At 43.0% G+C, this 16,900-nt stretch overlaps 1 protein-coding gene across 4 annotated transcripts in view; it reads right to left on the minus strand.

Annotated features, from left to right (window-relative positions):
• Nucleotides 1-9,602: 9,602 nt before the first annotated feature.
• The window catches only part of DAO (D-amino acid oxidase), a 133,466-nt gene continuing 126,168 nt past the window's right edge, over nucleotides 9,603-16,900 (minus strand). For all 4 annotated transcript variants that reach the window (XM_077296113.1, XM_077296132.1, XM_077296122.1 and 1 more), the window contains exons 9-11: nucleotides 16,703-16,820; nucleotides 13,295-13,393; nucleotides 9,603-11,171 (exon numbers count right to left, since the gene is read on the minus strand). In XM_077296113.1, coding sequence (XP_077152228.1) covers nucleotides 11,043-11,171; nucleotides 13,295-13,393; nucleotides 16,703-16,820 — 346 coding nt within the window. In that variant the 3' untranslated portion in view covers nucleotides 9,603-11,042. The remainder of the gene's footprint in view (nucleotides 11,172-13,294; nucleotides 13,394-16,702; nucleotides 16,821-16,900) is intronic.

The raw sequence follows: 16,900 nt of genomic DNA on the forward strand, positions 1-16,900 counted from the left end.
GGTTCTTTCACATTGCGTTCAGGCACCCATTTGGTGGCCCCTTTGTGGCTCACTCTCAAACCCCCTGCAAGATAGGATTTGGACATATAAGCCGATGGTGCCGGTGTCGGCAGAGCAAACGTTCATTCTGTCGTGCATCATTTTCAGGCATGTTTGCCTACTGGAGGTGGACAGTCAGATGCAGTAACTGTGTCTGAGTGTCCTCTTCCAGTAGGTGTAAACGCCCAAAAATGACACACAGCAGAGGCAGGAGAACAACCCTTGGAGAACCGTTTTAGGACTGTTGGTTTTAAGAGTGAGATGCAGAAAGCATTCAGGATCCGAAAATTGGGCTGCAGCTGAAGTGTATAGGACACAGGATTAACCTGCCTGAGAATCTTGAACGGTACGGAGGAGCAAACTTGTATGAAGGCGCCTTCAGTCAAATGTTCAGAGAAGATAACCAGACCTTATCTCTGGGGTGGTACTGAGGCCTAAGCCAAACTATACCCCTCCAGGCTACAATATACCCCTTGTAGAGGTTTGTACTCATTCAGCTGTTCTTGAGGTAGGCTCAGAAGTGGTTTTCATGCAAGGTCCAGGCAAGTTTATTTAACTTCATAAACCTCTACGAGAGGCAAAACAAAACAGGGCCGTTTTGGGCACAAAGTGAAAAACAAACTGAAAACAAATAGTCCATATGGTAGTTGCGGGTCCACCCTCTCAGGTCAGTGTCTTTAGCAACACGCACTGAAGGTGAACACGAATTGCAAGTAAATAATCCATAAAGCACTGCAGGTCCGCCCGCTCAGGTCAGTGTCTTTAGCAATACACACTGGAAGGCTCCACACCTCCAGCCACAGACACTGAATGAGAGACTCGGCCTCCATTTTATCTGCCAAAACACACCCCTGGGCTGGGATATGTGAGTGATTATTCCCACCCATCTCTTATGACCACTCGTAAAACCCGGCCCTGGAATGGCCAGATAACTCTCTTAGCACTATAGGTGCTGGAGCATACTTCCGAGCTCACATCACCACAGCTAATAGCCGCGATGACACATATCTCCCCTCAAGGACTTGTCCGGCGGCCATCTTACACACTTATTAAAACTGATTTACACATAGTGGGATTGTATTTGTGTTGTTAATCACATGATGAAGATTGATCTTGCAATCAATACGTGCTTTTACCTTAGAATGCAATTGTAGCTTGATCTTGTCACTTCACTACTTTTCTCACCCTGTCTTTGATTGGTTGAAGAGTGTGCAGATCTCTTTCTGTCATACTCAGACGCTTTTTTTTTAAACTGTAAATTTTTATTAAATTTTATATTTCACCAATTGAAAACAAAAATCCAATTAATTACACACTGAACATTTTCCAGAAGTCTGTGAAAAGAGCAAATACAGAAATTGAAAGGAGCCACAAGTAGAGAGTACGATAAACTGAAATATATATAGGGGAACACTTCCCCTGACGGTGGAAAACCAAAATATTAAATGATTTATTAAATATCAATAAATCTAGGATATTTCTCAATAAAGGATTATTTAACACCACCATCAGCTAGCTCCATCTCTTAATTAACTACTTGATGACTAATCCACACATAGAAAGAAAATACATAGATAAGAAGGGGAGGGAGGAGAGGCACTAGTCAATAGGGGATAGGGGGATAGGGGAAAATATGTGCAAGTGGGTTGAGAGTTGGCTCAGGGATAGGAAACAAAGGGTGGTTATTAATGGAGCACACTCAGACTGGGTCACGGTTAGTAGTGGGGTACCACAGGGGTCAGTAATGGGCCCTCTTCTTTTTAACATATTTATTAATGACCTTGTAGGGGGCATTCAGAGTAGAATTTCAATATTTGCAGATGACACTAAACTCTGCAGGGTAATCAATACAGGGGAGGACAATTTTATATTACAGGCTGACTTATGTAAACTAGAAGCTTGGGCTGATAAATGGCAAATGAGCTTTAATGGGGATAAATGTAAGGTCATGCACTTGGGTAGAAGTAATAAGATGTATAACTATGTGCTTAATTCTAAAACTCTGGGCAAAACCGTCAATGAAAAAGACCTGGGTGTATGGGTGGATGACAAACTCATATTCAGTGGCCAGTGTCAGGCAGCTGCTACAAAGGCAAATAAAATAATGGGATGCATTAAAAGAGGCATAGATGCTCATGAGGAGAACATAATTTTACCTCTATACAAGTCACTAGTGCGACCACACTTAGAATACTGTGCACAGTTCTGGTCTCCGGTGTATAAGAAAGACATAGCTGAACTGGAGCGGGTGCAGAGAAGAGCAACCAAGGTTATTAGAGGACTGGGGGGTCTGCAATACCAAGATAGGTTATTACACTTGGGGCTATTTAGTTTGGAAAAACGAAGACTAAGGGGTGATCTTATGTTAATGTATAAATATATGAGGGGACAGTACAAAGACCTTTCTGCTGATCTTTTTAATCATAGACCGGTGACAGGGACAAGGGGGCATCCTCTACGTCTGGAGGAAAAAAGGTTTAAGCATAATAACAGACGCGGATTCTTTACTGTAAGAGCAGTGAGACTATGGAACTCTCTGCCGTATGATGTTGTAATGAGTGACTCATTGCTTCAATTTAAGAGGGGACTGGATACCTTTCTGGAAAAGTATAATATTACAGGGTATATATATTAGATTCCTTGATAAGGCGTTGATCCAGGGAACTAGTCTGATTGCTGTATGTGGGGTCGGGAAGGAATTTTTTTCCCCATGATGGAGCTTACTCTTACCACATGGGGTTTTTTTGCCTTCCCCTGGATCAACATGTTAGGGCATGCTAGGCTATGGGTTGAACTAGATGGACTTAAAGTCTTCCTTCAACCTTAATAACTATGTAACTATGTAGTCCCTATGGAAGAGACAAGAAGAGAAAGACCTAGACACTAATCTGAGCCCAGTAATAGTCCCACGGCGCCCAAACTGTATCAAGTCTGTCCACTCTCGCTCCCAGTAAGGCCATCATATATTCCATCTTGCAAATATCATCAATTCTATTTAGTAAATGTTGAAATAGTGGGGAAGTTGGCTTCCAGTGTATGGCTATCAAGCACCTAGCTGCTGTAAGAATGTGGACTAACAGCCTAGCTGAGTTCTTTCCCATCTCCCTAGGACATTTAGGAGAAAAATAGCCGGATCCAACTTAACATCCACGAAAAGAACCCTGTGTCTTAAGGCTCTAAAGTTTTCCCAAAAATAAATGATCTCCAGGCCGGACCAAAAAATGCGATACTGAGATCCCACCTCTGAGCCACAACTCCAACAGAGGTTTGAGAGCTGAGGGTTCAGTCTTTGGAGGAGCTCTGGGGTATAATACCAGATCAGAAATTTTATACTAATTCTCCTTGTTAAGAGTACAAATAGAAGATTTAGCCACTTTCTACCAAATGTGCTGCCAGGTCTGGTGCGAGAACCCCAACTTAAAATTGACTCCCATCTGCTCATGCACAAATGTTTTAACTGTTGACCTCCTTGAGGGTTATTTATAATCCTATATATCTGAGATCAATCCCTTAGTTGATGGGCTTCGTTTGCAAATCCTCTCAAAATCAGATGGCAGAGACACCTTTGACCTTCCATATAGCTATAGAGCAAGATGTTTAATCTGCATATACTGAAAGAACTCCCTATTAGATACGGCAAATCTAGACTTGATATCATCAAATGAAAGAACCTCCAGTGTGTCCCCCTCTACCATATCCGCAAATCTGAATAATCCCGTTGAGATCCAAGGGTGAACTATCGCAGAGTCCAGGCTATTTGCTATCAGGGGTTGATAAATAAAAGATATCATTGGTGATTTGGGAGAGGACGGTTTAAACCAACTCATACATGATAGCCAAACCTCTCTCCTAAACTGCTTAGGACTCAATAATGAAACTCAAACCTTGAGGCTAAGTTCACACGTTGCAGAATTGCCGCGGAAATTTCCGCGGCAATTCTGCGCCTCCTGCCGCGGGTATATCGCATGCAGAATTAGCATGCATATACCCGCAGAAAACTAGCGTTTTGCAAGCATAATTAGCTTGCAGAATGCTAGAGTTTTCCAAGCGATCTGTAGCATCGCTTGGAAAACTGATTGACAGGTTGGTCACACTTGTCAAACATAGTGTTTGACAAGTGTGACCAACTTTTTACTATAGATGCTGCCTATGCCGCATCTATAGTAAAAGATCGAATGTTTAAAAATGATAAAAAAAATAAAAAACATGGTTATACTCACCTGCAGACCTCAGCGGCGTCCGTTCCTATAGCTGTTGTGCGGTGAAGGGCCTGTGATGATGTCACGGTTTGTGATTGGTCACGTGACCGGTCACATGCGGTCTCGCGACCAATCACAAGACCGTGACGTCATCGCAGGTCCTTCACCACCAAGCAGCTATAGGAACCGAAGCGGCAGCGTGCAGCGGAGAGGCTGGAATACTGCGGGGGACATCGAAGGTGAGTATATCGCTATTTTTTATTTTAATTCTTTTATTTTTTACCAATTATATGGTGCCCAGTGCATGGAGGAGAGTCTCCTCTCCTCCACCCTGGGTACCAACCGCACATGATCTGCTTACTTCCCGCATGGTGTGCACGGCCCAGTGCGGGAAGTAAGCAGATCAATGCACTCCTATGGGTGCAGAATCGCCGCGATTCCGCAATTTTAATGAACATGCTGCGTTTTTTTCTGGAATGCGATTCCGCTCAGGAAAAAAATGCAGCATGTGCACAAAAAATGCGGAATGCATTCTGTTACATAGGATGCTTAATGGTAGCGTTTTTTTCATTGTTTTATAGCGTTTTTATAGCGAAAAACTGAGAAAAAAACGCGAAAAATATGCTACGTGTGCACACAGCCTAAGGGTATGTTTCCACGTTCCATGTTCACTATTTGCTGCGCATTGGATAATGCGTACAACCGCAGCGTCCAATTCGCAGCCGCCAGATGTTACAGCATTTTATGAAATCCCATCTCCACTATGCGTTCAAAGATGCAGGTGGCAGACCTGTGTATACGCACATGTCGTGCATCTTTATATACCGCAGCATGTCTATTTATCTTGGGGAGACACTCAGTCTCCGCACGATAAATATCACAGTCTACTTATATCCCGATAGGCTCCCATACACTTTTAAAACATCCATAAGGTTAGGTAGTGTAGTATGAAGTTTAGTGAAAGTGAAAAGGACATCATCTGTGAATAATGATATCTTGTAGGTTTCTACCCCTGAAATATTAGGATTTTGCTGTATCATGACTGCTAGAGGTTCTACGAGACATAGAGCAAAGGCGATAGGGGACATCCCTGGCATCTGCCATTTGAGATGTTAAAAGAAGGAGAGGATTGAAAAGGCAATTTAATCGAGTCTGAAGGAGAACTGTATATGCTCTTATAGCCGTTAAAAAGGCACCCGAGATACCAAACGCCCTCATAGTCGTAAACAAAAAGGAACCGTTTAGTCCATCAAATGGCTTTTCTGCGTCTAGGCTCAAAATAAGAGTTTGCGCATTATTTCTATTGGAAACCTCTGTCAAGTCTATCACCCTTCTAGTGTTGTCTCACCCCTGACAAAAGCGGACAGAATCCACCTCATCCTTGTCAATAAGTCGAGGCAGTCAGCAGTTGAGCCTATTGGCCAGTATGCGGGTGAAAATTATTAGGTCAGAATTTAATAGGACTAGTGGACGATAGTTAGAGCAGTCCAATGGATCCCTTCCAACCTTAGGAACAAGGATCAGATGGGAATGTGACAGCGAATCCGGAATGGGAGAACCCTCCACAAAGGAATTAAACATCTTGATCATATGGGGAGTAAGCTCCTCTGGGAAAGTTTAATAGTACAAATAAGTCAGCCCATCCGGACCAGGGGAGGTAGATTTTTTAAGATGTCTACAATTTAATCGTTAGTAACTGGTTGATTAAGAAATGTTATAGCTTCTGGGGAATAACTGGGAGGTTTAGACCTACAAAATAATTTTGCAAAAGGTTGTCTCTAGTATCCTTATTTGGGGGGAGGGTATCCTTTAGGTTATGTAATTTGCAATAGAAATCATAACATAAGTTTGAGATTTCAGCTGCATTATAATGAATCATACTGTCACCCCCCTTAAGAGCCTGGGGATTAGAGGATGAGACATTCTCCTTTAACTGCCTAGCCAATAATGTGTGAGCGTTGTTAGCCTTTTCATAAAATTTTTGTTTTGTATATATGGAAATATCTTTTAGCCTATTCTTAATGCCCACTACCTTCCTCAATACCCCTAGACAGGGTGAAGCAGACAGTTTGCTTTCAACTTCCCTAAGTTGGGAGGTTAGTTTCTCATATTCAAAGTTAGCATTTTTTCATTCTGGAGCCGTCCTGTATACAATAACCCCTCATCATTGCCATGTGAGCCTCACACAGAACTGAAGGAGAAGAAACCGAACCCTCGTTAAGATGCAAGAACTCAGTGAGATGGTCCAATAAGGTCTTTCTAATAGAAGGGTCCTTATTGAAGAACTCATTCAGACACCAATGACAGGTCCAAGAGGGAGTTCGACCCATCTCCACTCTTTCCAGCATCCTAAGAGACATGATATATGATATTAGCAAAAAAGAAATCAATTCTGGCATAGGTATGATGGGGAGGAGAGTAAAAGGAAAAGGCCCTTTCTTTAGGATGATCTATCCTCCATAAGTCAAAAAGACAATTATAGTCCTAATTAATTTTCTAAAGTCTAACGCTAATCTAACTGTGCTGTGTGATGGGGGCCTATCCCCAAGGGAATGCCTATCGAATACCTCCAAAAACAGAATATTAAACTCCCCTCTAACTAGTAAATCTGCCGGCGGAAGTTTCTGTAGGAGGGAAAACACTTTCCGTACAAAACGAATCTGCCCTGTGTTTGGGGCATATAGATTACATAGGCTAATGAGCCTACCCCCTAGAGAAGCTTCCAGAACAATAAATCTGCACCCAGGGTCGATGTGTGTCTTATGCACCTGCAAAGGGCATGATGAAGATATTAGAATTGCTACCCTCCCCTCTTACTATTATTAAAAGCCGAATAAGACTCTGGGAAGTTGCTGAGGGCGAACTTAAATGTTCCTGCAGCGCCCCAGAGTCCTGGTCTTTGCAGTACTGTGCCTCCGCCGCTAAGGGGGGCTATGGTACGTCTGATGGCACTGAAGGAGTTCATCTGACCAGGTATCACAGACACCAATACATTTCACAGTCTGGCCTCCAGGGGGAGCTAAGGGTTCTATTTATTAGGCCACTCCTCACAGTCTGGTAAAACTGGGGGTTAGGCAGGAAGTTAGAAAGAAAGCTGACTGGGTTGGAACCAGGCAACACCATGTGGCAGAGGGTGTTGTGGGGGGAAGATTCAGAGAGGTCCCTGTCAGGGGTGGGATCCTGACAGAGGCCTAGCAACCAGAGAGAACGTTACGGGACCGCGCCTGCACGATATAGCGGCGGTACCCCAAGAAAGGACAAGAAGCGAGGTTTATTGTGCTGAGTGAGAAACGAGATCAACGCAACAAGGAGAATACCAGTAGGAGTCGTGCTGTAAGAGGAGGCAACATCCTATTGAGGCGCATAACCGGTGGCCGGAACGCCGAGGAAGTATAGAGCTCCAAGCCAAACTTCAAACCTACGGCAGGACAGTCAGTTACAGGCGGGCTGTCTCACCCAGACCCAGGAAGACACAGGGGGGTAACAACAGGAGTGGGGCGACGCAAGAGTCCCGGAAGAGCTCTGAGCCTCCCGTCATACGGGTGCGTCCTAACCGTAAGATCAGGGGGACGTAGAGGGAGAACATCAGAATCGAGTTGTGAGGGAACACGAGAAACAGACACAACAGTTGTGGGGTACTATCCCGTAAGCACAGCAGGGGAGGACCACAACACAAGCGCAGGAAGGTAGGCACAGATTTCCACCTGCAAAGGGAACTCTGGAGGTGCCATCGGACCGGCCGGACTTGCGCAGCCCTGTTAACCGTATTCCGGATTGAGGACTCAGAAGCCTTCAGTAAAGAGGTAAAGAGACTGCAACCTGTTGTCCTCGTTATTGACCGCGACCGGCACTGCACCGCACCATAACATCAGCACCATACCTCCACATCTGTTATTGTGCGCCCCTCAGCAGGGTCACGGACCGGGTCTAGCCACCGTGACAACCCCAGAGCAGAGACTCAGAGGCCCGGTACCGGGTACCCCTCGGCCCTGCGGCAGTGGGGGCGCTACATTCCAGTATTATCATAATGGGTTTCCTGTATAATGGCAATGTCAGCTTTCTGAGACTACAATTCCCGTATGGCAAGCCTCCTTTTTGTAGGGGAATTGAGACCCCTGACATTCATTGATATTATACGAGTCATGTTGAGCAAGTGAAATACTCACATAAGCAGTAAACCATAAATATCTCCCTACACAGACTTCTCAGCAGACGTTGATTCTCTAAGCTCTTCAGATAGTCACCTTTCTCCTTTCCAAAAGACAGTACCTGAATTAGGGGAAAGGGTGAAAACAGAAGGGCAAGGGAAAGACAAAGACAAAAGAACAGAATGCACCCGGACTCCCGCAGGAGAAATGCACGGGGGTGGCTGGAATTTCTCCCGACAGCACCTGAGTCTTCACCCTCCTGGGTCCCATTTGAGAAGTGGGTAAGTAAGTCGGTACACGCACTTAAAGGAGCTCCACCAACACACATCCGTTCAGCGCGGCATCTGGACACGCCCCCCACACAGTTGCTTTTAATGTGTAACTACTGAGAAGTGTGGTAGGATTCTTTACCTCATTATAGCTTTGTGGAAGTCTAATATTTTTACTGATTGAAGTTTTTCTGGTTCAAGTAATAAAAGTCTATGTGTTTAGAAGTTTAAGATCTAAGTCAGTAATCCTCTCACATAGCTTACCTGACAAACCAGAGCCCCCAATAAGATGTTGAAAAATTAAGTAATTCTTGTGTATACCCCTCAACACTGCTGATATCAAGGGGGTTATAATCTGGCACGAGGGGGTATGAAATGGCCTAGGCCAATTTATACCCCGGAGTATAAATTGGCCTAGGCCATAATATTATCTCTTAGAGACAATAACTTTGGGCATGCCCACAGCATACATCACCTGTCTTCTGATGGACCATTGTAAAATCTAACAGGAAAACTTAATAAAACCAGAGGTGTTGATAAAAAAGGACCCATTTACGTTTGTGTAAAGCCTATACAAAAACAAAGAACAAACTCGACCATGTCCATGAGCCCTAAAGCTGATCAATCACATAAGATAAAACCGAACCCAAAGATAATAACAGAACCAGACAACTCTCTTGTGTACAGTGTAGAAGAGGAACAGGAATCTAACATGTCAGACTTCAACATGACTGATTCATGTGTCACAGAGATAGAAGATGATTACTGTCTTGTAAAAATGAGCACTCAGTTTACCGAGCATTTGGACAACAGCTATTGCGTGCTTATGGTTGGCTTTGGCTTAAGTCAGACCAGATCTTTGATTGGCCCTTCATTTTATTATGAATTAAAAAATACACTTAAAATGTAGTTTTGTTTTATGATGTTGATAAGAAAACAAACTGTAATGCAAAAAACATACATTTTTAATAAAATGTAATTATTTTGTAATCAGTACAGATTTTGAATTATTCACATTGAAGAAATAGGTGGTTGTTTGTCACTTAGTGAGTAACATGGATCAATGTCATTGAAATCCACCAGTCAGTCTCAGTAAAGGCTTAGATGATTTATTCATTGTCAGTGATGCTTCCAACATTTGGTGAAATTACATGAGTTGTATTGTTTCTACCAAGGCAGGATAATAAATTTTGGCCTAAGTGTTAAGGTACCTTCACACTAAGCGACGCTGCAGCGATACAGACAACGATGCCGATCGCTGCAGCGTCGCTGTTTAGTCGTTGTGTGGTCGCTGGAGAGCTGTCACACAGACAGCTCTCCAGCGACCAACGATGCCGAAGTCCCCTGGTAACCAGAGTAAACATCGGGTTACTAAGCGCAGGGCCGCGCTTAGTAACCCGATGATTACCCTGGTTACAATTGTAAAAGTAAAAAAAAAAAAACACTACATACTCACATTCCGGTGCCCGGCGTACGCTTCCCTGCACTCCTCCTGCATCCTGTGTCAGCGCCGAACATCTCCGGCATCTCCCACAAAGCAGAGCGGTGACGTCACCACTCTGCTTTACGGCCGGCACTTACACAGGATGCAGGAGGAGTGCAGGGAGATGCAGGAGGAGTGCAGGGAAGCGGACGCCGGGCACCGGAATGTGAGTATGTGTTTTTTTTTTTTTTACATTTACGCTGGTAACCAGGGTAAACATCGGGTTACTAAGCGCGGCCCTGCGATTAGTAACCCGATGTTTACCCTGGTTACCAGTGAAGATATCGCTGGTTCGGTGTCACACACGCCAATTCAGCGATGTCAGCGGGAGATCCAGCGACAAAATAAAGTTCTGGACTTTCAGCAACGACCAGCGATCTCACAGCGGGATCCTGATCACTGCTGCCTGTCAAACACAACGATATCGCTATCCAGGACGCTGCAACGTCACGGATCGCTATCGTTATCGTTGTAAAGTCGCTTAGTGTGAAGGTACCTTTAGACTTTGAAGAGGAACGAAAAATGATTGTGCATGATGTAAAAGTGAAAATATGAATGTGTTAATGAGTGTTGGGTGTATTTAAGGATTGTCATTTGTCAGGTTTTAATTTACTTGGAGCACTTAGTATTTAAACATTGATAGAGACCCTAAATTGTATTTTTTTTTTTCATTCATTGAAGAAAAGAGGCAAATTGCCCTCCAGAGTGATAGCTTTATCCTAGTGTGAAGAAGATATTTCTGTACCTAAGTTGCCATTTGAATAGTGAAGTGATAAAGTTAGATCAGCAACAGAATCATCCATCTCCTAATCCATATAAAAATATAAATTTTTCATATTAATACAGTTCCTTGATATTATCACAGCTGTTGTAAGCATTGCCTAACTCTTCATACTGCTCATGATCACAAAGAGGATTTAGGTATTCTTTTTTTCTTTTCTTCAATGATTTGCCCCAAAATTTTGGCTGCTTTCATAGCACACCCCCAATGGATGGTGAGGCCAAAACCACCATGGCCGTAGTTGTGTATGATCTATGGGAAAGAAAAAACATGAATAGTCCTATAATATAGTGGTATATATAGTATAGTACAAACTAGTAGAGACTACATGCATGCTAATTGTACAGAGGACAGCTACATTAAAGGGAGAGGTCCTCATGGAAGTCTTTGTCATTCAGCACAGAAGGGCCAGGTGTTTGGGTCGATTCCCTATGATCTTGCTTGCAGTTTCTCTGAAGGGGGTTAACCTAAACAGATTCTTACCACCAACAGTGAAAGGGAAGGGACCAGCCACTTGGCAAATTAGATTTAATGTTGATAAATGTGGAGTAATGCACCCAGGACAGAGTAATTCTATTGCTGCATATACATTAAACTATGAGAGTATAGTAGGGACTACAAAACAGGAGAAGGACTTGGGTATTCTCGTAACAAATTAGCTGAGCAGCAGTACTCAATGTCAAGCAGCAGCCGCAAAAACAAACAGGATTTTAGGGTGTATAAAAAGAGAGATAAAATTCTGCAATCCCAACGTATTATTGGCCCTTTATAAAGGCCAAACCTAGAATATGGGATCCAGTTTTGGACACCACATTTTAAAAAAGATGTTCAGAAGTTAGTGTGGCACCCCTGGAGGTCCAGTCGCCACAGAAGTACTTTACCTCAGCCAGAGGTGTGGTACTCCGCTCTCGGGTAAAGAGGGGGCACTACCCGAGACCCACACTAGCATCCAACACTACACCACTCCAGGCCAGGGGTCAGGGCGGACCCTATTGAGGGAGCGCCCCATCTCAGGCTGGAGGTGGAACTAGGTAGAGGGTGTGGGTGGAGAGAGTGACAGTAAAAGGGAGGAGTTAGTCAGTCAGTTAGGGAGTTGGTGAGGAGTCGAGAAGAGCAGACATGGAGATAGAAGCTCCTGAGAGAGGGAGAAGGGGTCCTAGGGGCCAGGGAAGTGAGGAATCCACCTTGGGCACCCGAATCCATGCCAACCATAGTCGGGTGGAAGGACCAGGTCACAGTGGGGGAACCGGCCCCCAGACTAGTGGAGAACTACAAGGATTAGCTAGCAAGCCGGAGACTGTGGTAACTGTATGTGCCACAGCCACATCCACACATACTCGCCGAAAACGCAGCCACATAGGATCATGGGAACCAGGAGGACGTCGCCCAACAGGATCCTAGGCTGCTGGCTTGGGACACTGTGTGTGATGCGCAGGGCAGGAGGGCAAAGCTAGTGCAGACAGACGGCCAGGGAAGGAACATAAGAAAGGGAGTCTCGGGAAAATGAACTCCAAATTACCTGAGAGCTGGCTGGACCACAGACCCGGAGGACACAGCACCCAGCTGGGGACTGCATCTAAGAACTGCTAGTAAAGTGTGGAAACTGCACCCTGCTGTGTACTCAGAATTATTTATTGCGTCACCTGCCCTGCACTATAACATTCACCATCATTGACTTTAACTCTTTAACTGCCCTGGGGCCCAGCTCTGCCCATGGAGAGCTGTAACATCTTTGCTGCATTACCAACTGCCCCAGTGGACCTGAACCGCAGCGTCGGACATTTTCCTATTGCCGAGCACCACGAATGGCATCACGAACAAATCCCCTATAAACTTTAAATGTTCCCCGTCATTTCAATCTTTTATTGGATGCCGAGGGCCACGGACCGGGTCACTGCTGCTGTGACAACCCCCTCTAGAACCGTTGGATTATTACAATGGATGGAAGGCCTCTCATATGATAATTTTTTCTGACTGTGATTTTTAAGGGAACAACCCCATATGTGTTGCACTTGCACTTTTCTATTTAAATAGTTGTCATATTCTACCCCACCCTCCTCTAGTATTTGGGATCCTTATGCTCTTACACCTGTTATTCATTAAATTGCTTTGTCTATTATTGCATTACTATGTATGTTGTTTTTATGATACATGTGTTTTTTTTTATAAAATCTGAATAACTTTTATCTTTGGTACGTTTTGCGCTATTTTTCTTCTTTTTTGGTATTTATTAAACAGGATAAAGGACAATAAATGTTATAAACAGCTTCAGATTGTTAGCAGACGTTCTGGATGAAATGCATACAAAGTATAGTGAGCATAATAATATTGGTGCTTTCTTTGTCAAGGCATTATTGCCTACAATGTCTACTTACATCACTGTTAACAGCTCCAGACGCTAAGGGCTCTCTCTCCAACCGTACTTTGGAACGAGCTGGTCTCAGTCCTGCCCACTCGTGCACAATTGTTGCATTCTACAAAGGTGACAGAGATTAGCACACGTATCAGTCATCATATAATTTAGATAGGTAGGTATATGCTCAGCTTTAGTTACCTAACGTCGCAGTGTTAGTCAAAAAGGTGTAAATGAAAAAAATATATGGGATGAACCATGTTGTCCACTAACGCCTGTCAGGAGCATGCTGGACTTTAAACTTACTTGATCCTTTGCTCACTAAAAATTAAACAATGGCAGCTGTCTCACTTGTGTTTTGTGTCTTGTGTACAATTATTAGACAAGTGACTATTTTGACCATATCATAATTTTTGGCAGATTCTACAACTCCAAGCTGTATAAGCCTGGATGCTTATTGGATGAAGCAGATTAGGTGATGGGTATTTGTGGAATGAGAGAGGGTGCTGTATAAGGATATCAACATTATTTATGAAGTTGTGCAGAATTATTAAGAAGCTTGTTTTCCTCAGGCAAAATGGGCCAAAATGGAGATGTAACTGGCCCTGAAAAGTCAAAAATTGTATAGTCTTGCAGAGGGATACAGCACTCTCGAAATTGCTAAGACTTTGAGACCTGATCACAGAACCATCAAATGTATTGTTGCAAATCTTCAACAGGGTCACAAAAAAACATGTTGAGAAAATGCACATTAACTGACAAAAATTTCAGAATAATCAAACGTGAAGCAACTAGGAACCTATTATCCTCCAGTGCTGCCATATTCCAGAACTGCAACCTCCCTGGAGTACCCAGAAGTACATGGTGTTCAGTGCTCAGAGACATGGCCAAGGTAAGGAAGACTGAAAGACGACCAGCACTTAACAAGACATAGAAGATGAAATATCAAGACTGGGCCAAGAAACATCTGAAGACAGATTTTTCAAAGGTTTTATGGACTGCCAAGATTAGAGTGACTCTTGACGGATCAGATGAATGGGCCCGTGACTGGATCACTAACGGGCACCGACCTCCACTTCAATTCAGACTCCAGAAATGTGGAGGTAGAGTACTGCTATGGATTGGAATTATTAAAGATCCAAGTCTCCATGGCTTGGCTAGCCAGCAAAGACCTTACAGACGAAAGAATAATGGCATGGTCCCTTCCTCACCTGACCTAAACCCTAATGAGAACTTTACTTTTAGGCCCTTCTTAAATGGGAGATTTATGGTGAAGGAAAACAGTCCACTTCTCTGAACAGTGTCTGGGACATTGTGGTTGGTGCTACCCAAAAAAGTGTCAACAGATTAAGAAACTGACAGACTCCATGGATGGAAGTCTTATGACTGTTATTGAAAAGGAGGGTGGTTATATTGGTCACTGATATCTATTTTTTAAATGTCAGAAATTTTGACCTTAATGACGGAGTCAAATTTTACAATTTTGACTACTGTCACATTATGAGGTAATAACTGTGTAACGCTTTAATGGATCCCATTCATTCAGAGTTAATTTGTTCGTGACATATTGTACTTCATGATAATGGTAACATTTATTTTATATGACTTGTGTTTATTTGTGAGAAAAATGGAAATTTGGCAAACATTTAGAAAATTTTGTAATTTTCAAACTTTTAATTTTTATTCCCTTATTTTACAGAGTTATGTCACACAAAATAGTTAATAAATAACATTTCTCACATGTCTACTTTACATCAGCACAATTTTTGAACTATAATTTTTTTTTTGTTAGGAAGTTAGAAGGGTTAAAAGTTAACCAGCGATCTCTCATTTTTCCAACAAAATTTATAAAACCATTTTTTAGAGACCACATCACATTTGTAGTGACGTTGATGGGCCTATATGTCAGAAAGTACCAAAAAGTGACACCATTACAAAAAAAGTGAATGCTTCAAGGTGCTCAAAACCACATTCAAGAAGTTTATTAACCCTTCCGTTGCTTCACAGGAACTGAAGCAATGTGGAAGAAAAAAATGCACATTTCCTTTTTTTCACAAAAAAATTACTTTAGACCCAAACTTTTTTATTTTCACAACGGTAACAGGACAAAAAATGGACCCCAAAATTTATTGTGCAATTTCTTCTGAGCACGCTGAAACCTTATTTGTGGGGAAAATCTACCGTTTTGCAAAAGACAGAGCTCGGAAGGGAAGAAGCGCTATTTGACTTTTTGAATGTAAAATTTGCTGGAATAATTAGCGAACGCAATGTCCTAACCCAACCCAAATCCTAACCCAATACCTAACCCCAACCCCAACTGCAAAGAATGAAAAAATATAATTTTTACCTAACTAAGGGGTTAACAAAGGGGGATTTCATTTACATTTTTTTTTTCTTTTGATAACTCTGATAGCAGTGATCAAAAATAACCAATAGGAAATATGTCCTGTTGTTGCCGGGTACCAGCTGGCAGATTTCCGCCTGCCATTTTCAGCCACCAGATTTCCCATCTCCCATCTCATAGTGCTCCCTCGAGCTGCACCAGCAACACCATAACACTGAGTCAATGTCACATTCCGACAGGACAGCACCTCCATGCTTTCAGACTGTGCCTGCAACGCTGTAGCTGCCTTTATCCAGGACATTCAATCCTTACATTGCAATCGCCTGTGTTCTCTGGGATTTCACAGCCGCACTTCATACACCAATTGTAGGGTTTCAGTCTCTCTGGTAGGCATTAGGCCTTAAGTAGTGTTCATACAGGCAATGCAAATTTGGTTCAAACACTTGCAGTCTTTATTGCTTTCCACCGGTTGTATAGCACCAAAACAACAAAATCATAAACATAAATCCCTAGCATTGTCGATGCACTAACTAATGAGAACGGACCCTGGCTACTCATACATGATTGAGGTATCTGCAGCTCGGTCAAAGAAAAAAGGCTATTGTCTATAGCAACTACTGATATATAAGGTTCTCTGCACACAGCATGTACAGTCTCTTCTCATAGAAAGGTTCTTGCCTCTGTTACAACCAGCAAGCTGACTGACTCCCCAGTCACTCCATTCAGAGAGGGACCCCAGCACATCTCTCTCTCAGATACAGCTCATATCTTGGCTGGTCACTCATACAGCCTGTGCATTCAACTCTGCTTCATCCAGCAGACTTGACACTCCCTCAGAAGACTGACACTCAATGAATCTACTTCCTGCTTCAAGGCTACACACTGCAGGTGCTTCTATTCAAACACTGCAGAGCTGGATTTAACCCTGTCCTTCCCAGTTATGCTACAATACACAGCTACAATAGCTTAGCCAGTGTCTTATTACTGTTGTCCATGGTTCAGGCAGCAAAAAATCTCCTGAAAGGTTCTCTGAGGAACTAAAAAAGTCTACAGAAAGGGTAATAAGTGAATATTCATATTTCTTACCTTTAGGCTAGGTACCAGTTTACAACATTCTTCCCAAATCCAGTCATGATCACTGGACACTTCCTCCTCATTCCAGTTTCCCAGTTGATAAATGCCTCCTAAAGTCACCAGCTGAGATCTTCATGCACAGAAGACAAAGAAATGTGTAAGAGAACTCTTTATCCATAAAGATTACAAACTGAAGCAAGAGAAATTTTT

Source organism: Ranitomeya variabilis, chromosome 1 (genome assembly GCF_051348905.1).
Source record: "Ranitomeya variabilis isolate aRanVar5 chromosome 1, aRanVar5.hap1, whole genome shotgun sequence".
NCBI classification, from domain to species: domain Eukaryota; kingdom Metazoa; phylum Chordata; class Amphibia; order Anura; family Dendrobatidae; genus Ranitomeya; species Ranitomeya variabilis.